This window comes from Drepanopeziza brunnea (assembly GCF_022702325.1).
Source record: "Drepanopeziza brunnea f. sp. 'multigermtubi' strain 214-2 chromosome Unknown ctg1, whole genome shotgun sequence".
Taxonomy (NCBI): Eukaryota; Fungi; Ascomycota; class Leotiomycetes; order Helotiales; family Drepanopezizaceae; genus Drepanopeziza; species Drepanopeziza brunnea.
In genome coordinates, this window is record NW_027094064.1 from 5,318,519 (window position 1) to 5,338,967 (window position 20,449).

The 20,449-nt window shown below is 52.0% G+C and overlaps 7 protein-coding genes across 7 annotated transcripts; 3 read left to right on the forward strand and 4 right to left on the reverse strand.

Moving 5' to 3' along the window:
- Positions 1-468: 468 nt before the first annotated feature.
- Positions 469-2,877, forward strand: L3040_001031 (uncharacterized protein; the record flags this gene model as incomplete). Its single annotated transcript, XM_066155405.1, has 2 exons — positions 469-2,328; positions 2,656-2,877. 2 exons carry the CDS (start codon positions 469-471, stop codon positions 2,875-2,877), a joined length of 2,082 nt encoding a protein of 693 aa, XP_066013423.1.
- A 2,449-nt stretch (positions 2,878-5,326) lies between these two features.
- On the forward strand, positions 5,327-7,510 carry L3040_001032 (uncharacterized protein; the record flags this gene model as incomplete). Its single annotated transcript, XM_007297283.2, has 3 exons — positions 5,327-6,105; positions 6,159-6,615; positions 6,662-7,510. The coding sequence occupies 3 exons, from the start codon at positions 5,327-5,329 to the stop codon at positions 7,508-7,510; spliced, it is 2,085 nt and encodes a 694-aa protein (XP_007297345.2).
- Positions 7,511-10,906: 3,396 nt separating this feature from the next.
- L3040_001033 (uncharacterized protein) lies at positions 10,907-12,013 on the forward strand (the record flags this gene model as incomplete). The annotated part of the gene is made up of 1 exon (XM_066155407.1): positions 10,907-12,013. One exon carries the CDS (start codon positions 10,907-10,909, stop codon positions 12,011-12,013), a length of 1,107 nt encoding a protein of 368 aa, XP_066013424.1.
- An 881-nt stretch (positions 12,014-12,894) lies between these two features.
- L3040_001034 (uncharacterized protein) lies at positions 12,895-14,078 on the reverse strand (the record flags this gene model as incomplete). Its single annotated transcript, XM_007297284.1, has 3 exons — positions 12,895-13,647; positions 13,796-13,888; positions 13,947-14,078. 3 exons carry the CDS (start codon positions 14,076-14,078, stop codon positions 12,895-12,897), a joined length of 978 nt encoding a protein of 325 aa, XP_007297346.1.
- A 609-nt stretch (positions 14,079-14,687) lies between these two features.
- On the reverse strand, positions 14,688-15,448 carry L3040_001035 (uncharacterized protein; the record flags this gene model as incomplete). The annotated part of the gene is made up of 2 exons (XM_007297285.1): positions 14,688-15,352; positions 15,409-15,448. The coding sequence occupies 2 exons, from the start codon at positions 15,446-15,448 to the stop codon at positions 14,688-14,690; spliced, it is 705 nt and encodes a 234-aa protein (XP_007297347.1).
- A 392-nt stretch (positions 15,449-15,840) lies between these two features.
- On the reverse strand, positions 15,841-16,716 carry L3040_001036 (uncharacterized protein; the record flags this gene model as incomplete). Its single annotated transcript, XM_007297286.1, has 3 exons — positions 15,841-16,223; positions 16,272-16,589; positions 16,644-16,716. 3 exons carry the CDS (start codon positions 16,714-16,716, stop codon positions 15,841-15,843), a joined length of 774 nt encoding a protein of 257 aa, XP_007297348.1.
- A 1,731-nt stretch (positions 16,717-18,447) lies between these two features.
- On the reverse strand, positions 18,448-20,233 carry L3040_001037 (uncharacterized protein; the record flags this gene model as incomplete). The annotated part of the gene is made up of 3 exons (XM_066155408.1): positions 18,448-19,242; positions 19,313-20,155; positions 20,219-20,233. 3 exons carry the CDS (start codon positions 20,231-20,233, stop codon positions 18,448-18,450), a joined length of 1,653 nt encoding a protein of 550 aa, XP_066013425.1.
- Positions 20,234-20,449: the final 216 nt, after the last annotated feature.

Below are 20,449 nucleotides of genomic sequence, written 5' to 3' on the forward strand. Positions count from 1 at the left end.
AGCGCCTTTTTTTGGGGGGGGAGTTGGACCACCACCTCTTGCAACACCCGCTCCTCAACCTCGAACACGATCACCACCAACCATCCGAGATTGACTCAACTCGACTCGGAAACGGTGCCACCGTTTCTGATACACACCTCCTGTTACGTTCACGTTGGGGGGTCTACAGTCGAGCCTCTGTCTGCGAGCGTGTCGATTTGAGCCTTGTGCTGCATTTTGCTTTGCGGAGGTATATTCACATCATGCTACCCACAACGACGACAATGAACCCGCCACTGACTTTGATAGCCAGTTCTTACGATTTTATGAAATAATAGAGAGATACCCCTGCCTTTCGAGACGATCCGAGACCGATTTTCCCTTATTGCCGCCGATTTCGTGTGAATACTTTCAGCCCCCGTTTGCTGGTGTACATAAACAACCTCAACCTCGACCTCGACCCCGACCTGGTAGAATCGCACCGCGACCATGGATGGCCCGCCTCCTCCTCCTCCCCCTCCGCATGGAGCAAATCCAAAAACTACACGAATGCCAGATGGCAAATACGACATCTTCATCCTGCCACCGCACTCTGCCGGGGGAGGTTTCCTATACTTGCCGTCACTGAAGCCCAATGTCAACAGTTTTGCTGCCGGCTTTGCATCAGCTCTCTTGCTAGTTCTGATCGGGTCAGCTCTATACCCAGTTGTGCAGGCGTGGTGGAACAGCGTGAAGGGTGCTGGTGGAGCTGGAATGATGATGCTGGTGATGGCAGTAGGTGTAGGAGCCTGGGCACTGGGGCGGATACAGGCAGATGGAGGACCTGGGCCCGGTGGAGGCGGAAGTACAGGCGGCTCGAATCCAAATAGTGGTCCGTACCCCAATGGCCATTCGAGCTCCCACTCGAACGGCTACGCTGGTGGTCCACACTCCGGAACGGGACCCATGCCTGGTGCGGGAGGTGCAGGTGCAGGTGCAGGACCGATGCCCGGATCTGGCCCCACGCCTGGAGCTGGTCCAACGCCTGGGGGGGGACCAAAACCAAGTTCATGGCAACAGCCGTCGCCGGGAGCAACTGGTGCAAGTACAGCTGGAGATGCAGGTGCAGGTGCAGGACCGATGCCCGGATCTGGCCCCACGCCTGGAGCTGGTCCAATGCCTGGAGGAGGACCAAAACCAAATTCATGGCAACGGCCCTCGCCCGGAGCAACTGGTGCAAGTACAGCTGGAGGTCCAGGCGCCAATTCCCATACAAATGGACAGGCTGGAGCAAGTGGGGCGGCAAGGAGTGCTTGGGAGAAGGCCCGTGAGGAGACCAAAAAGAAAGAAGAAGAGCGGAAAGCAAGGGAGGCCGAGAAGAAACGAAAGGACGAGCTTGAGAAGAGGCTCCGTGAAGCTCGGGAGAAGGAAGCCAGGGAACGAGAAGCTCGTGAGGCCAAGAGGAGAGAGGAAGAAGCTCGAGTCGCCAAGCAAAGAGCAGAGGAAGCTAAGGCGAAAGCTGATGAGGCCAAGCGAAGAGAAGAGGAAGCAAGACGAAAAGCCGAGGAGGAAGCTCGAGAGGCCAAGAGAAAATCAGACGAAGAGGCTCGACTGGCTAAGATAAAGGCAGATGAAGAGGCTCGACTGGCCAAGATAAAGGCAGAGGAGGCCGAATTTCGAGAGAGGAAACGAATGGAGGAACAGGCTCTTGAAAAGAAGCGGAAAGACCTCGAAATCCTGGAAAAGAGACTAAAGGAGGCGAGGGAAAGAGACGCTCGAGAGCGGCTAGCTCGCGAGAAGGCAGCCCAGGATAAAAAGAAGGCAGAAGAAGAGGCTAGTAAACCCAGAGGAAGCACTTACGCCTTCTCTGCCGTGGGTGAGAAGACAAACCCCTGGCCGAATGGGCGGCCCGCCACACCTCCTCCTGCTCGTCCTGACCCACCATCCCCTACTAAAAAGCCTCCTCCTGCACCAACGACAAAGACCTCTAACAGAACCGAAGATGATGCCCGCTCCTACCGATCGTACGGCACTCCGAAGAAGCCGATGCAGCACACAAAATCACCCTCCTCTGTATACTCCGAATCTTCCTACGCAGCATCATATTCGACGTCGCGGACCACACCCCCTCCATCACATCGAGGGCAGTACAGCACCAAGGACCCCGATAAGATTGTGATAAAGGCTGTATACGCATTCAACAATGCCTTCCTCAAAACACCAACTTCACAACTCATCTCCGGAGTAGGACCAGTGACGGACGGGCTAATCCTCCGAATCACAACCGAAGGTCTCTTCATCGACGACGACGTCCGAGGCGTCCCCCAACGAGAATGGGACGTCAAGGCTTGGACAATGAAACTCGTAGAGGTATGGTGTCCCTCCTTCAGCCAGGACCCCGCTGGCCCTTCTGCGCGCGTTGCTGCCTCACCCAAACATAATCACATGCGTCGACTCTGGGGCCTGGATAAGGAGAAACCTGCCACGGCCGAGGAGACGGATGCCCTGCTTGTTGAGATGTTATCGCTTTGCAAGAATAACTGTCGTTTGCGTGCCACGTCATCTGCGTCGTCTGCGTCTTCTGCTTATAGTTCCAGCTCGTACGATCGTCGCTCGTCTGCGTACTCTGATTCAGCTTATGGTTCTTCCGTTGGCTCTTCGTCGCCTTCTCGGGCTAACAGTCGTGGTACCAATCAGACAGGAGATTTGAAGACGGCCGGGCTGCATGTCTTGCGGGCGAGCATTCGGGACCAGGAGGGCAAGAAGTACGTCTTCGTTATCAGCGAGGAGGAGAGCTGGAAGGTCGCCACCGGGCTGCAGAGGTTGAAGCGGGGGACTCAGGTCAGGGCTCTGGGTGTCAGTGGCATGAGTCTCGGGGATGCACGGTCGACTCTGGAGAATCTCGGATGGGGCAATTGAACGCAACGACGACGATGGCACACGAGAACATGGGGATGAGGGATGGAGGGTTGAGCAGCCACTCAGTCATGTACTGGATAATGTGGAACTGGAATGTACCGAGTGGGGAAGGGAGAAGTGTGGATATGTTGTTTACTGGAATGCGCACATGCGTCCCAAGGCAAGGGAGAGAGAGGTCTTTCTTTTTTTAAGCGAGCGAAAAGCTGAGCGGCATTTTACATCATGGCGACGGGGTTTCTTCCTCTACCTTTTTTTTTTTTTTCTTTCTTCGTTTCCGTGAGGATTGCAATGCAAGTGACGGACATATGGAGAGGTCTTGAGTCGACGAGAGGGAAACGAGTAGGGCGTATGGTGACATGTTTATCGTGCTTTCTCGGAGCCCATGGCAGCGTGGATGCCGTTGAACGAAGAAGGCGTAGAGTTTTTGCCAAGTGGGTCTGGATCGACCGGTACTGGTCGGTTGGTGGCCACGGAACGTTTTTCTGATGACAACGGCTACGGGTCTCACCTACACGTGACACCCGCCGGCCTGACGGAAAACCGAGCCCAAGCATACCGGTCCATCCATCCCTCTGCGACACGATGCGATGCGCTGGCTGTCCTTCACTTCATCTCAGCGTCCAGCCGCCCGGGTTCTGGTCACATCCGGAAGGGCGGCCCGGCTCTTCCTCTCTCCTCTCTCCTCTCTGACGCACTGGGGATCTGGGAAGCAAGGAAGCCATTGATTGTGGTAGAGAGAGCTGGTTGGAGAGGAGGAGGAGAGGCTCATGCAGGTACAACTCCCGTACGTCGGCAGTGGGCGGACAGCTTCGCCAGAGGTTCGTTGGTTTTCGTTGCCGTGGAGGTGGAGGTGGAGGTCAAGCAAGCCAAGCCGGGTTGCCATGGCAAAAGCATGACTGCACTGCAGTACAGAGTAAATACTACCTACTACTGTACTACCTACCGTACGGTAAGTAAGAAGAAGGGATCCGCTCGTTTCCCCAAGTTCGCATACAGTAAGTAAGGTACAGTAGAAATTGCCCAAATCGTCTCTACTGTATCCGTGCACCCCACACTTTTCCGAGCTTGCCCCACTCAGGACATCGTACATACCTTACGGTTAGTAGTACTACGGTACGTACTACCGGTACCGTACGTACATGTGACTTGTTTGCACATGACCCTGGAAGATCGACACGGTACGTACAATCGTCGGGTAGCACGCAGGCAGGACCTGGTACGGGACTTGGTTGCCGTGAAGGCAACGCGGTAACCCGTACCCAAAAGTGCACTTTGGGATGATTGATCATGATGAAAGATTTCCAGACCGAGGACGAGGGTGACGACGACAGCGACGACGACGACGACGACGACGACGACGACGATGACGATGATAATGACGACGATGATGATAATGATAAGCACGCTCTTTATGACCTAATCACTCTGATATCGATGATTTCTGTTAATGATCCATCGGACTATGATGTGATTTTGTCTTTGGCGCCAGAAGGATGATGGAAGGATGGAAGGATGGTGCCAAGAAAGTCAAAGGCACTGATTGGCGGGCAGAATTAAGCGGGGTGACAAACTTCAGGGCGTGCACCTCCGTTCGTGAGTCAGCTGACGAAGATTGGGGAAGATGGGAAGAGGCGAAGATGCGAAGATGCGAAGAAAAAGATGGGGAAGATGAGAAGATGGAAAGACGGGAAGATGGAAAGATGGAAAGATGGAAAGCAAAACATGGGGAGAGTTATGCCGTACGACGGACTGACTGGCTGACCGTGACCGACTTCGATAAAGGGGACAGATAGATTGATAGACGGATTACATTTTCTTCTTTTTTACTGTTTCTTCGTCAGTCTTGGCAGCGGCGACCAGCCTGTCGATCGGTCGAATCATTCGGTCGGCGATACAGCGACCAGTTGAATCAGTAGGTAGTGAGTGCCCAAGACCCGTCTGGCCTCCTCTCTCTCGCTTGCTCGCTCTCGCTCTCGCTCTCTCTCTCTCTCCCTCTCTCTCTCTGTCTCTCTCTCTCCCTCTTCTCTCTCTTTCTCTTGTCTCTCTTGTCTCTCTCTCTCTAATCTCCATCACATTTGCCCTCGTTGGCCATCGCTCCACCCCACCAAACACTTACACCCATCAATCAGTCCACTCTTCTTGAGACATTACATCTTTTGATTTTCGGTTCCATAGTTACACTCCTCCTCTTCATCCTCCTCCTTACCCCCCCCCCCCCCCCCCCCCCTCCACCCCCCCCTCCCCCCGGCCCCCGTCCCGATCCCCGCCTCCACCATCTCTCCCAACTACGGACCGAATACCTCCAGACTCTCCACGATCTCCACGCTCTCCACGCAGTCTTCAAACACCCAACTCCACAGCTACCCCGGATTCCAGCACTAACTTAACTCAACCAACCCCTCCCGGGCTAGACCTGACGACGGGAAGACATCATCTCTTCTCGCCCGCTATGTCTACATCAGTCAAGCGGGCTTGCGACGCGTGCCATCGTCGAAAGGTCAAATGTGACGGTATCACTCCGTGTCGCAATTGTTCGGCGGCGCAATTGTCATGTACCTACCACGCCATACCACAGAAGAAGGGGCCCAAGGGCTCGCGGGCGAAGGTCATCAGTGAGCTACGCGAAACCCAGCGACAGAGCACCCTCTCCTCGAAAGTTGCGAATCGATTGAATGGAATCAGCAGCCCCCCGTGCAGCCCGACTCTCGCGCCTTCCCCCGGCCTTCTCACACACGACATGATCAAGCGCTGTATGGATTTTTTCTTTGCGAACATGTATCCCACCTTACCCATTCTCCACCGAGGGCGCCTAGAGCAGCAGGCCATGTACGCGGATCAAAATGTCGATACATACTGTCTCTTGACATCATTTTGCGCCTTCATGATGATCCAGCCGGGAATGGGAATACCTGGCGATCCTCTCGGGCTCGACAGTCTGCCCGGCGCAAACTTGGTGTCCGGGAACCTGTTGGTGGAAGAGACGTTGCGAGTCCGGAAATCCTACGATCACCTTGAGAACCCAACCTTGAATAGCTTGGTCACCAGTTTCTTCCTGTTTGGCTGTTACTTCGGTCTGGATTTGCACAACAAGGCCTGGTTCCATGTGAGAGAGGCGACAACGCTGGCACATATTCTGGGTATGCAGAAGGAGGAGACGTATCAGCAGTTTGATCCGGTCGAGTCGTCAAGAAGAAGGAGACTCTATTGGCTTCTCTTCGTCACCGAGAGGTAAGATCAGCAGTCGATGTGGCACATGCATCTTGGTACTGACCGGAGGACAGAGCGTATGCACTTCAAAGGCACCGGCCTCTTTCGTTACAGGCGACCATCACTCTTCCAACACAGAACGATGATCCCTCGGATTCACAAGCACATCACTTGAATGGGTTTATCCATCTCGTCAACCTATTCCGACCGTTTGATGAAGGGTTTGTTGCCTTGTGGAACAAAATCCGCACAGACTGTTCGCCTGCGTATCTGTCAGCCCTCCAAAAGCAGCTGAAGGATACACTTCCGACATACCTCAACTCCACGGAGAACCAGACTGCCGATTTGCGAACGAGCCAGCAGTGGCTGCGGACGATGGTCTGGCAACTGAGTATCCAGAATGGGTGCTTGAGTTCGGGCAACGGCGATCCAAGCATGACCTTCCACTATCCAGTCGACATTGCTCGGGATCTCGTCGGGATGACTTCTCAATTCTCCCGAGAAAGTATGGAGGTCCACGGCATCGGACTGGTGTGTTTTACCCGTCCCTCTTGCTGCGTCACGCTGACATGGATAGATTGAAAAACTCTTCGATGTTGCTTGCTCACTGACCGACGTGCTATCACTTCTCCCACCAAACCCCGACCCCTTCCAGCTTGGTCCTCGCGACTACCTTCATGATTTCATGACTCTTCTTTCCGTGCTCCGTCACGGGGACCACCGTTTCCTGCCTCTCTTACTCGCCAAGGTTAACGATGTCCTCCCGCGACTTGTCAACCCGATGCTTCAGACAGTACCCGATACGTCATCGAATACGTGTGCTGATGTCGACATCTTTGATGGGTTTGGCAATGCTGGAATTGGTGTCCCTTCGAACTTCCCCGGCTACAACGGAAACGGCACCAGCGGAGGCGAGTTCAAGACGGAGCCCGACACCGACTTTAACGGGAACGCCATCTCTGGCATACCTCATTTTGACAAGAGGGTCGAAGAGCTTGCTTCGCCAATTGAAAGCAACACGAGCTCTTCGGTGATGCGGAGTCCAGCTGAGTATTCCGGGCTCGGGCAGTATCAAGGCTTTCCCGACATGGGTCCCGGTGGCATACCCAACGACTCAGGCATGCACAGTCACACGGGAAATTTCGGAGAAGGTGTTGCAGGTGGCGGCAGGCACCACCTGGATTTCAAGCGCGAGTTTGAGGGCACGATGAGTGTCTTGAGTGCACACCGGCAAGGCAATCCTCAGATGGCGGGCAATAGGATGGAAGCAAGGCGGCCTCCCTTACGGCAAGGAAGTGGCAGTAGCTACGGCATGCCGATTCCACGAAGCGCGCCGGATCATTTCGGACATCTGCCGCGGGCGAATAGTGGAGCAAGTGTCGACCTGGGGATGAATCCGGATGGGGGTGAGATGCCATTTCGGTGAGCCGCGAGACACGAGCGGTACCAACATACGGAGGGCACCCCAAGGCAAGGCGAGCGGGTGAAGGTCGCTATCAGCCGTGGGTTCTTGACTAATGTCCGGCCAAACGAGCCCTTGACTGGATCAACACGGACGGTCTTGAAGGGTCGGATGGTCAGCACATGGCTAGTAGTACAGCCCTCACCACACCTCCGGCACGGGAGCATGAGTATACTTTTCGGTGTATCACCCCTCGGCACACGAGATTCAGCACCAAGAGGATGATTGTAGACGAGGAGGGCTACAGTGATGGCGTTTGGGCTGGGTCTGGTCGTTGCAGTCACGACAAATTTATAATGCATCAACGTTTTTATTTCACACCACAGGTCTGTTTTGTATATTTGAAAGCTTATTATACCTTTTTTATAATCATAAGCTTTATAAGTTAGATAAGATTTATAACCCCTTTTAATAAAGATGGATCGCTAGAGAATCAGAAGACGTTTTTATTCTATTACTCAATTGAGTTTTGTCACAGCCGGGATCGGCTTTCGCTTAGCCTTTCGAAGATGTTTTTAAGAAAGGGAGCGGCGACTTTAGCTTCGCCTCCCTCTTATGCATTATCTAATTCGTCTTATTAATTTTTGTTTTAATTTTTTGGGGGGGGGGAGAGGGGTGGAAAGTGGACTTACTACTAAATGCGCTCCAGCCTACTACGTCGCAGGCGTAAGTATTACCCCTCGAGGGTATGGATAACAGGGGGTTTAAAGTGGAAACTAAACTTTTAAGGCACCCTCGAGGGGTAATACTTAGGCCTGTACCGTGGTATTTTCTAGTAGTGCGCTACAGTAAAGTTGGGGAGGGAGGGGGGGTAGGGTAGGTGTGGAAGGGGGGTTTTTTTTTTCCTTATTTATCTTATCTACCTTAGGTATCTAGGTAGGTATCTATCTAAGTAGGTACGTAACTGTGGAATAGGGAACATGTCGTGGAAAGCGGAGTTGAGCGATGGGGGGGGGGGATTTTCGAAAATTATAGGTGAGGAGAATTTTGTTTGTGTGTGCTTGCTGAATGGGTGAGCGGGTGAGCGTTGTTGGTGGTGGTGGTGGTGGTGGTGGTGGTGGTGGTGGTGGTGGTGGTAGCGGTGGTGAGGTTTGGGATGGGGTGGGGTGGGGTGGGATGGGTGGATACGGCGGTAGGGTAGGTAGGTACGGGATCTGTAAGGTGTTTGTTTATCTGTTTAGGTAGCGAGGTAGATGGGTAGGTAGATGGGTAGGTAGATGGGTAGATGGGTAGGTTGGTTGGTAGGTAGGTAGGTAGGTAGGTAGATAAGAGAGGTAGGTACCTAGGTCTCCTGAACCTACCTACTTTCTGTTCTGATCGTGGTGTCTGTCGATTATTGGCTTTGTGATCTTGAGGGGCGGGTGGGTATTCTATCTCCTTCTAGCTAGGTAGGTAAGTAGGTAAGTAGCTAGGTAGGTAGGTATTGAGATTTAGGTGCGGAAATACGACTTGGGTGGTGGTTATGTAAGCTTACCTAGGGTAGGTAGGTATACCGGTAGTTACCTAGGTAGTTAGTAGGTGCTCTTCGTTGAAGTCTAGGTACCGAGGCGAGAGGTTCAGCGCTCTCTCTTTTTCTCTCTCGTTGCCCTCTTTCCGTACGTATCTACCGGTATCCCTACTCCTCTACAGCGCTATGCGCTACAACCAGTTTTTCTCTTTCCCGAAAAAGAAATCTCCTGGTTTTCTATGGCGTCTTTCTTTTTCTTCTGGGGGTTATTATCCCACCTGACTGACTGACTCTCTCTCTGTCTCTCTCTCTCTCTTCCTCTAATTTAAAAGTCAATACACGCGTCATCAAGGGGATCAACTAGGTGCCTGTTCGTCGGCAAAGCGCACGCATGTCTACGGTAGGTACGTAGTACTTACCTACTTCCCTATTCATATACGTACCCCCCGCCACCCCCCCCCCCAGATAGCCCATCATCCTGGCAGCCAGCGCTGCTGCTGGAATTTTGGAAAGAAGTCCTGACGCTACTTACCGTTCGTTAGCCATGCCAAGAGATCCTGCACACCTTACGTCGCTGAAGAGTTTCAGACCGGGAGGCCCCTCCGGCCTCCGGGTGGAAAGGTGACGGCGGAGCGGAGGCGGGCGTGAAATTTAATTCATTTTTCGAAAGAAATTTTTTTTCTTTCTCATTACGTGGCTGTTGGTCGTTCTGCTGCTACCTTGGGCCTTGCAAGTGCTGCTACATGAGGTATGATGGATGTGTTGGGGGCTAATTTTGCGCTGTTGCTGAGCTGTTTGGAAATATGTGGATGTGGATGTGGATGTGGAGGGGGATGAGTCCTCTGCTTGCTGGATTGATTTCACTGCGTCTCTTTTTTTCTTTTTTTCTTTTTTTGGAGGTTCTGCTTGGGGCTGTGATGAGATGAGGATGGGTTAGAGGCGGTGTTATTGATGGGGATGCCTCTCCCATAGTTGCTGCAGTGCACGTCGATACGGAAATTTGGGAGGGAAAATCATATCCCGTGATCGGATCCAGTGGATTTTGATTACGGAGTACATGGACTGGGGTTTGGAGCTCCAGTGGCCATGATAGAGTACGGATCTCGATGTCGAGATCGAGGACTTCGTATCGTCCTTCGTTTTCTCATTCTTGATTTGAGAATGGCCGAGGCAGGAAGGGAGCTTAGGGGGAGACGTTTTCTCATCCGGTTGATGAAGAGGCCGACCCGAGATCCGATGACTTGCCATCCTAAGTATCTTGTCAGACTGCCCTCTCCATCCTCCATCCAGCGTATTGCTATGCTGCAGGAACGAGTGCTGGCTGGGGAGTCCCCGAGTCCGAGACCCGATGGGTGGGCGAGTCCTCCTCCTCGGACCATCGACAGAGCAGCAGGTATCCCTTCCTATTTATACATTGAGATGTTCCCTGTGCGCACATTAACCCGATGCCGTGTCTTCCTGGCGATGCGCAAGAGGTGTGTCACGATCGACTCCTCGGACCTGAAAAGCACGTACACAAAGCGTCGAATCGCGAGGCGGACGAAGGACGGATATATACTGTGGCTTTTCTGAGAAGGGATGAAGTGATGTCATGAACGAGTTTCATGATTCGACAACAGTGGAGGGTTGAAATCCAAGTGGAGGGGATGTCCTAGTTTTGGACATGAAGAAGTGGCTAGAGATGGGATGGACGTTGCACTGCTGTTTAAGGGTACGAGGTCGGTGAGAGTCGCCTGTCGGTATAAGTATACATTGCGTCGTGCGCTCGCTGGGCCGAAGTAACGCATCTTTTCGATATCGGATGTTGGGCGTTTGAGAAGAAGGACTGAGCACCACTGGACCCAGAGATTCCGTACTAAACAGCTAGAGCAAAAGCATTGGAGCAGGTTGACCGACGAGATACACACGCCTACATGCAATTAAGACATATCGAAGCCCAGCACCCTCAGTTCATCAACTTCTCCTTCCCGCGAAAAGAGGAGTCACTGAAGCTCGAGATGGCGGCAGTGACGGTGCCTCCCGCTACACTCACAACCACGGCCACCGAGTCGTCTCCTTCAGACGTCGCTCCTCGCCCCCTCCACCTCGACACGGAAGGGAAATGGGTCTCGCCCGTGCCTGCCGCATCCACTGGACCCACTGAGCCCACCGAGCCGCCTAAAGTCGTCACGCCAGCAGCCGCGCCAGCAGTCCCCCCGCCAGTCCTTACAGTGCCCAAGCCGGCCGAGGTCTCACCCGGCTACGAAGCTTCCACCTCCAGCACATCCTCCTCGCCCTCCTCCAATCCCGGGCACTCCATCAAGTCCACACGCTACGAGGACCTGAAGAGCCTGAAGAGCCCAGACGAAGACAAGAAGAGAGGCAAGGGGAAGAAGGTGAAAGAGGTTGCCTTCTTCGCCTTCGTGCTCCTGCCGCTTAGCTGTTGGTACACGCGAGGCGGGAAGCGGCTCGGCCCTGTTGCGAAGCCAGGGAGGCGGGTGGCGGATGACGAGGAGACGAGAGCTATCAAGGCCCTCCCGGAGCTGAGGAGGCCAGCGACAGGGAGGCCGGGGACGGGGACGGGGAGGCCGGCGACGGGAGTGCGGACTGGCTTTGGACCGGTGCCGAACGGGCACATCCATCCTGCTCGACGAGACAGCTTTGCAGCTGCTCAGGACCGGAGTAACAGCTTCTCCCACTTCTCTCAGAGCCGTGCCCGCAGTCGCAGCTTTACGCAGGGACACGGACGAGATGAGAGCTTCGGGCAGATGTCGTCGGCGTCGGCGTACGCGCGGAGCAACAGCTTTACGCAACGAGGAGGGGTGGGGGGGAGGAACGATGTTTTCGGGAGGGCGCCGGGCAAGGGCGGGAACTCGCTGAGGCGGGATAGCTGGTCGGGCCCGGCTGGGATCGAGAGGAGGGAGGTGCTGGATTATGGCGTTGATCGGGGCGCGGACCTGGATGCCTTGGGGTTGGGCTCTCGGAGTCGGTCTGGGGAGCCGGTGCCGTTGAGGAAGAGAAAGATGGATGGGCTTGCCTAGTACTAATTGTGTGTTTTTCTTTTTCTTTTCTTTTTTCGAATGGGGGGATAGGAAGGGGGGGTTGGATTTGGATTTGGATTTGGATTTGGATTTGGATTTGGATGTTTCTGCTGGATCAATCGCTTTGCGTAGGTGTCTGGCGTTGGTTCGGCTTTCGAGATCCCGATATGGTCTTGACGTGCTGCTGCTGCTGCTGCTGCTGTCTACTCACATATTCGAGTTAATAATGAGCGCTCGCTGTATACAGGGCATTTCAGAGGCAGAAAGAAAGAAGAGCGGGAAAAAAAGGACGGTTAAAATAGCTCGAATCAAATACCAAATACCAAATTATTCAATATTCAATATCCCATAATCCAAGCATACCCCGCCATCAGACAATCAATCAATACTCACCGTCCTTTCTTTTCGTACATGCACTCGCTCAACTCAACTCAACTCATTCTCATGAAGGCGAAGGCCTACAGTGAGCGCGACGTAGCTAGCTTTCACAATTTTTTTTTTTAAAAAAAAAGAATTCCCCCGATCTCACTTGAGATCTAAATCTCCTCTCCCAGGGGCCGGGAAGGGGAGTGAGTGAGTATGCTTGCTTTTTGCTTTCTGCTTTTTGCTTTTTACCTTTCTATAAACAAGGCCTCCTCGCCTCTTTCCGCAGTAGAACGAAGGAGGACCCTATCTAGTGCGTTGAAATCTCGGTGGGACCAAGCAGGAGATAGACAGGAAGAAGAGAAAGGGGGTAACTTCATCATTTCTATCCAATAAGGTTTTTTTTTTCCTTTTTTTTTTTAAAAAAAAAGAGTCACCACGAGTGTTGCTGGTACTGTATCGTTGTGTTGCGCTTGTTTGTATTGCCTATGGTACAGTAGCGTGTACTGTACTTCTTTTTACCACCACTTCTCGCTCAGGACCCTGCTCTCGTCCATTCCTTCCACTCGGGTAGCGAGATGGACAAACTCGTCTGTCATCCGAGGCACGCCGCAGACGTAGCATACCGTCCCAGCCCTCTCGCTTGCGCTACTACCCAACGCATCCTCCAAATCACTCTTTCGGATCCTCCTCTGCTCGACCGTGAAACCCTGAGCCTCTTCTGCAGCCGCCGCCGCCGCCGCCGCCGCCTCGCCTGCGCCTGCGCCCGTCACAAACAGCCTCAACTCTCCCTCGCCACCGAGCCTCGCAAGCAACCGCCTCAGCCTATCCAAGAACAGGATCTCCTCGCTCGCCCCCCCCGCCCCCTGCAGTGCCCGAACGGAATACAGAAATCGAACGTCGAAGCCCCGTCCGCCGGCTCCGCCCCGGCTGTGCTCCTCCGCCTCGGCGATGGAGCCGAGCATGCTGATCAGCGGGTTGATGCCCACGCCACCGGCCACGAACACGACCCTCCGGATCCCTGCCTCGGGCACGTTCGCAGGCGGCCAGACGAAGCCGCCTCCGACGCGGACGGCGAGTTCCGAGTTGATGATTCGGCACGCGGGCTGCCAGAGCCACGACGCGGGGAATGCTGGCTTGTCGTGGGCCGACGCCTGCGGTTTCTGGACCGCGAGTTCGAGGTGGGGTGTTGACGGGGTGCATGTCAACGTGAAGCCGCCAGGGGAATAGATGGTGGGGATGTGCAGGTCGACCCATTGGCCGGGTTGAAACTGTTTTCTTTCCATGTCAAATCAAGTGACATTGGTCTTGAAGTATTTTCATATATTTTTTTCTTTGGGGGGGGGGGGGGGGGGGGGGGCAAAGTAGAGGAGGAAGTAACGCCATCCTGGCGTCAACACGGAGGAGGGGAGGACAGACCCTGATAGGCTCTTTATCAACTGGACTGAGTCGCAGGAGACGGATCGTTGAGTTGACCTGGGTGATCTGCGACAGGACTATGCGATGCAACCTCTGTTTCGGTCAGCGAGGTGTTGATGCCGTGGAAGCTGGATCAAGAGAGCTTACGTACATTATGCCGAGGTTCGGCAGCAGTGCGCTCGATATGGGGAATAGCAGCTTTGACTGTTGCCATTCTCCGGACGAGAGTCCCGTAGACAAGACGGAGGTTGGAACGAGTCGGGGGCTTCCTTGACATAAACATGGGTGTTGTTGTCGAGAGGAAGTAAACAGAGTTCAGATGGGGTCCGGTTGAGCTGTTTGTTAGCCGAAGGGGCTGAAAGCCACGGATTGACTGGGTCCAGCTTCATTGGAAGAACAGATGGAACATTAAGCGTAGAATATACCCAGCTATGAATTAAGTTAAGCGAGAGAGAGAGAGATAGGTATCCTCCGCTACCCAAAAGTATCTCGGAGCTGGCTTTCAACCTATATACGACACGTGATCACGCCCCCTATTGGTTAAGCGATCGATGTGTTGATCGGAGAGGTTTCAAAATCGTTTTGATTGCCTGAAGGAAAGCTGCGAATCAAAGCTTGGTTTTGTAACTATCTAACCACTTGCGCAATAATTTATAGCGAGCTTCGCCTGACTTTGAAAGTCATTTAACAGCCACTTGCTGCCTGACACAAGTACACAGTCGAGGCGAGCCTGTTCACAGGGCAATGCAAAAGGACGAGCTCTCAGCGCTTCCCTGGAACAACAAAACACCCCTTAGAGCGCGTCGCCAGCACATCAAGCCGGAAGAATGGTCTAAAGAGCGAAGTTTATTGGTATCTCGATGCGTACAAACACAACTCCCTCGCTCCCTTCTTACGGGCTCAGCCTCTCAATCTTCCAACCGCCTTCCTCCACCTTGGTGTATTGGAACCGATCATGCAACCTGCTCTCTCTTCCTTGCCAGAACTCCACCATCTCCGGCTTGATCCTCAGCCCACCCCAGAATTCCGGCACGGGAATCTTCTCCACCCCCTCGAACTTCTCCTCGATCTCCTTCACCCACCCCTCCAACTGCTCTCTGCTCTCAAGCACTTGGCTCTGCCGACTAGCCCACGCACCCAGTTTCGACCCGCGAATCCGCGTATCGTAATACTTCTGGCTTTCTTCACTCGTCAACCTCTCCACCTGTCCTTCAACCCTAACCTGCCTCTCCAGCTCTCTCCACCAAAAAGTCAGACTGGCCCATTTATTGCCCTCTAGATCCTTCGCTTTCTTCGACGTCCCGAAATTGGAGTATATTACGAAGCCGGTCGTATCCAGTTCTTTTAAATATACCATCCGCGAACTAACTCTGCCAGATGGTAGGAGGGCTGTAGACAAGCATACGGTTTCGGGCTGATGCACCCCATTGGACTGCGCGTGTGTGAACCAGCTGTGAAATTGTGTGAAAGGGGAGTTAGGATCTAGGTCGGATCTTTCAAGGGCGCCTTTGGTGTATTGGTCGGCTTGGGAATTGGTTTTGTCGTTGGCGGGTGCAACTGGAATGTGTTAGGAATGTGAGTCAAGGATGGAGGGGGCGAGGTTGCAGTTTTACAGATTAGCTTGGAAGTGTTCTGAGGTGGGTTGAGAGCCATTTTGAGGAGGCTTGGGTTATACAGACGATTGAGCGTTTGACGCATTGGTGAATTGGAGGGAGAGAGACTCTGGAAAGTCCAGTAAGGTTGTTTTGATGACGAAATCGATTTGGCGCTAATTTAATGGGGTTCAGCCTCGTTCAGCCTTACCCCTCCATACCTTCACTGAGCTTTCAAAGTCACAAGATGCATTCGAATTCATTGAGCCGATATCGTCAGGTCCATCAGCGAATTTTGATGCCAGACCTGAGATACTGGAACGCCATGAGAATTTGCTGCTAGCTCGTCGTTTCTCAGGCTACCCTCATAATGCAACAATCAACTGGCAGAAGTCCTCACACCTAGCGGATATCTATACACCAAACGCCAAACCATGCAAAGTCTATCGTTCCTCAATCCAGGCTGGGAGCTAAAGTTACCAGACTGAACCTCATCTCTCCCTCGCCGACCTCTGCTTCTCTGTTCAAGAACTTCCGGACCCCCAAGTCCAAAGCTTTCTCACACAGAACATCTTCTTCTGGGCTCAGAACTCCTCTATCTAAAGGTCCCTTTCTTCGTCCGTCCATTTCCCATAAGTGATTGTTCTCATCCTTGACAAAGCACACGTAGTGCAATTCAACATTTTCCTCAGCATCCGGTGCATGGCTTTGTCCTTGGCTCGCAGCTCTCTGGTGGGCGTTCTCCAAAGCCTGGGAGTTGTATAGCAGATCCGCTCGCTCGACAGGGTTCAACGGTATAGCATCATTGATCAGCTTCTCTAGATCAGAACCCCCTTCTGTTATACTATTAGTAGTTATCAGAGCCTGCTAGCAGGCCATCTTACCGATGAATACCCTCGCGCTGCCATTACTGACAGCATGCAAGATCCCAATCAACCCACACGCATTCCTGATCGTCTGCTTGTACCAAATGACTGGCTCTCCAGTACCTTTCCCCTCGTACTCAGCCTTGTCGCTGTCTTCTTGTACGCGAAAGGTTTCGTATGATCTGCTGACTGGGAAGACGAGGAGGAGGGCGTTTGCAGGGCGGGGGACGAAGGCGAGGAGATCGGGGTCTTCGATGCTGAAGACGTCGTGGAAGGAGAGGGCATTTGAGAGGCCAAGTTTATGAGCCAGGGCGGACATTACTTCGGGGTTGTTCTCTGCACATTTGAATTAGTATAAGCTTTTGGGAATGCGATGGAGCTGGGGATTACCAATGGGTACGAAAGTCTTTCGGCCCTTAGGGACGTCTGGGTCATCGACGACTGGGGCTTGAGCTTCTGCCATATTTGCTGTCTTCCACCTAAGGCAGAGGTGGTGATCAGACTCAAACAGTCTGCAGTAGGAAGATTCGCTTTGGAGCTACTTGTGCAGAGAAGCTCGACCATACCCCGCCTAATCGGAAAAACCCCGCCGACGCTAGTCCCATATTTTAAAGTCTCGGTTACGGATTACCTGGTCGAAAATAAGCAATAACGACCAAATGAATCACCAACATCGTCTCGCCAGTTTCTAATCAATTCGCACTTCAACTTTACATTGCGACTATACCTTAAAGGCAGATAGGGGGTTATTTAAACCGTCAGCTAACAATCCGATGACGGTCTCTTTAAGAGACGATTCCAAGAGGTTTGCATAGCTAGTGGATCACCCTAGGCCGATACTTAAAATTGAGTAGAATCTGAAAACAAACGATTTAAATTATTTAAATCGTAGCTAAAATAAAACTGTTTTAATCGATTAAATCGTTTTTTATAAGAGCTCGTCTTTTCGTTAAAAGATTATTACTAAAATAAGATTGTTTTAATCGATTAAATAGTCGTTTATAAAAGTCGGTCTTTTTACGAAAAGATCGTTTTAAGACCGTCTTGTGGCCGTTCTATGGCCGTCCCAAGGCCGTCCCCGAACTTGAAACCGTCCCGGAAAACGTTGATTAATAAGCAAATAATTTTTTTTTTTTCAATTACTTAGCAGTCTACCCTTTATTACCTATAGGTATACCACCTTCTTATCATACCACCACCTCTACAGGCGTCTAGGGCGCACATGCGCGGGTGAACTTTTACTGAATCGATCGATTCCGATTATAAAACATTTAAAGCGTTGATATATAAGTCGTGGCAGCGATACCGAGAAATATGTTAGCATCGAATTTATTAAATTATTCTTAAAACGATTTTATTTAAAAAACGATTTTTATTTATAATTATATTTTCTTTAAAATAATTATCGAACTATTTCAATTTTTTTAAATGAGCTTATTAGTAAGCCTATTTTAAAAATATAGACGGGGACGGCCATAGGACGGCCGTGGGACGGTCCCAAGCTCGGGGACGATCAAAAAGGTGAACTATTCTTGATTTGTAACTAGTACTGATTTTAAACGGTCCAATAATCGTCTTTTATAAAGAGGGTCAGAGGACCGCTCAAATGACCCCCTACCTGCCTTTAAGGTAATGTTACTATGATCAAACACTTATCAACTGATGATAGACCGTAGATCTTGATACATTCTGTTTTTCAAGTGTCAGTACACTTCGCCTCCGCCTTTCGTCGCTGAAGTTGAATGATCTCCGTAATGAATCTGCAACTCGTCTAAAGGTGGTGATATTCTTTAGGTTTGTATCGAGCTCTACAGCCCGTCTAAGAAAGTTTGTCAAAAGATCTTCATGAACGGCCATACATAGAATCGTTGGTAGTGAATTATTAATTAAGAGCGACAAGGGATAACATAGCTATAAGTGAATTGGCCATGCTAACCAATACGCATATTCTAAAAGTCCCTTTGACCTTCGACCTACCTAGAGGAGAAAAGTGGTATCGTTTATTGCTATTTACTAAAAGCGTCCATCGCGATATCAACTTGAAGATATCAAAAGAATCAGGCCGTCCCGTCATACCTATACCCAAGGCCGCTCCCGCTCCTAACGCCATCCATGTGCTTCCCTTTAGCCCGTTTGAAAATTGCCGGCGCACCCTCCTACTCAAACATAGTCATCTCGCTTCAAATATCAACTATCACTGTGGCGCATCAAGTGCTCTCGCATGGCCTCCTTCCACGATAATTTGCTCGTCAATCCTCTTCTCCGTGTCTCCATATTCGACACGCTTCCAAGTACGGATCCGAGCCTCGTTCATATCGACATCGAAGAATCGGACACGACGGTGATAGCCACCGTAGCCCCCGTAGCCTCCGAACCCGGCGCCTCCTGCGTAGCACATCCACATTCGAGGCTTGGAGTCGTTGCTTGTTAAAGAGCAGTACTCGTTGGCGTGATCATGGCCACATGATACCATTACGACACCTTCATCGACCAAGGCATCTCTAAAACCAGAGTTGAAACCCGGAGCTGTGACGCCTTCTCTCCATGCTCCCACTCGGGGTAGAGTATCATCCCGGTACTCGGGCAACGGGATATGAATGAAGGCCAAGTTCATGTGGATATGAGTATAACCCGCATGCTGCTTTTTCAACCCTTGGGCAGTAGCTTTGAACCAATCAATCTGGTTCTTCTTCAGCCAATCGTATCCCTTGAAGTTACGCTCGTCGGGAGAGTAGGCATGTGTGTCTAATAGGTAGACTGTAAGAGCTGAGTGCTTAGACCCTCCTTGTGCCAGGACTTCGATGTAGTAGTTGCCTACGCCGTCGATGTCCTCGGGACCTGCCATTGAAAGCGAGTATGGGAGAGACTCTATCAGAGACATTTGCCCAGCTCGAGGAAGGGATGTGGAGCCCTCATCATCATGGTTACCGAAAATCGTAGCATACGGGATCTTGCGTTTGATAAAAAGCTCAGCGTATTTGAAGATTGCCTAGAACATAATTAGTACTGCGGCTGAATGCCCGTAACGTCTAAGTTGAGATGAAATCAAAGCCACTTACGCTTTGAGCATCTGGGGCCGTGTCTCCGTTGATTTGGTCACCGCTCAACACCACCAAATCCGGCTTCTCTTCATCCAGAAGTCTCCCCACAAATTCCAAAGTCCTGGGATCAGCTTCACATTTGCCCCCATTATGGCCAACAGGCATTTCGTCCCTGCAGTGTCCGGTTCCAGTGCTCAGGTGAAGATCTGCGACCTGCATAATCTTGAACTTCCCATTCTCCCCAATTCTTGGCACTGGTCTCGGGTGAACGGCCTGCTTGCCTCTTCTTACGCTCAACCTCGCCTCGTGGCCCTCGCCGCTGGTATCCAGAAGCATAGGCGTCCCAACCATCTGCCACCCCTCTCTCGGGTCTACAGCATCGGCCCCGAACAACACATCCACCGCCGTGACTGCTTGGTGAGAATCGCTAGCATGTCGGTCTGCGGATCGTTTCAGCCAAATTCCAGCTGGCCTGGCCTCCCATCTCGCGTCTCCCTCCCCTTTGATACCTGCACTAGGATCCAATCTCCCCACCGTAACATCCACGATCACTTGGTCTTCGGGCAACAGCTCCTCCTCCTTCTTGCGCTGAATATGCACGAATGCGCTGCTGACCCATCCCTTACCCAAGTACAAATCCTTCTCTATCCGATGCCAAATATTCGGGTCAAGCTTGCAGGATGTGAAGACATTGATGCGCGAGCAGGAGGTTACAGTGATATCTGTAATGATGAGGCCAGGGTGGTGTGCTGGCAGAGCGTTGTGGATGGCGGAGGGCAGGACTCGGAACTGGTTATCAAGAAAAAATATGGCTAGGATGGCCATGAAGGCCACAATACCCAGCTGGCATACCGTGCGCACCTATGCAAGGTTAGAATTTGTCTTGATAACACACTGGACAGGACGTCGGCAGTCTTTGCGTACAATCCTTCTCGTCATCTTGCAGGAACTGCTAAGCTGACTGCCGCCACAATCGATAATTTAGATGGTGTCCAAGGGCATGAGCTTTTCATTCGTAGAGCCGATTAAACGGGCATCGCGACTATCACGGCATTATTGACCGCAAGTTTGAACGTTTGCAGCGGCAGTGGAAGAAAGGAGTGACGCGTGTGTTCCGGTCGTGGCCAAATTTTGGGGCCCACATCCCCAGATTCT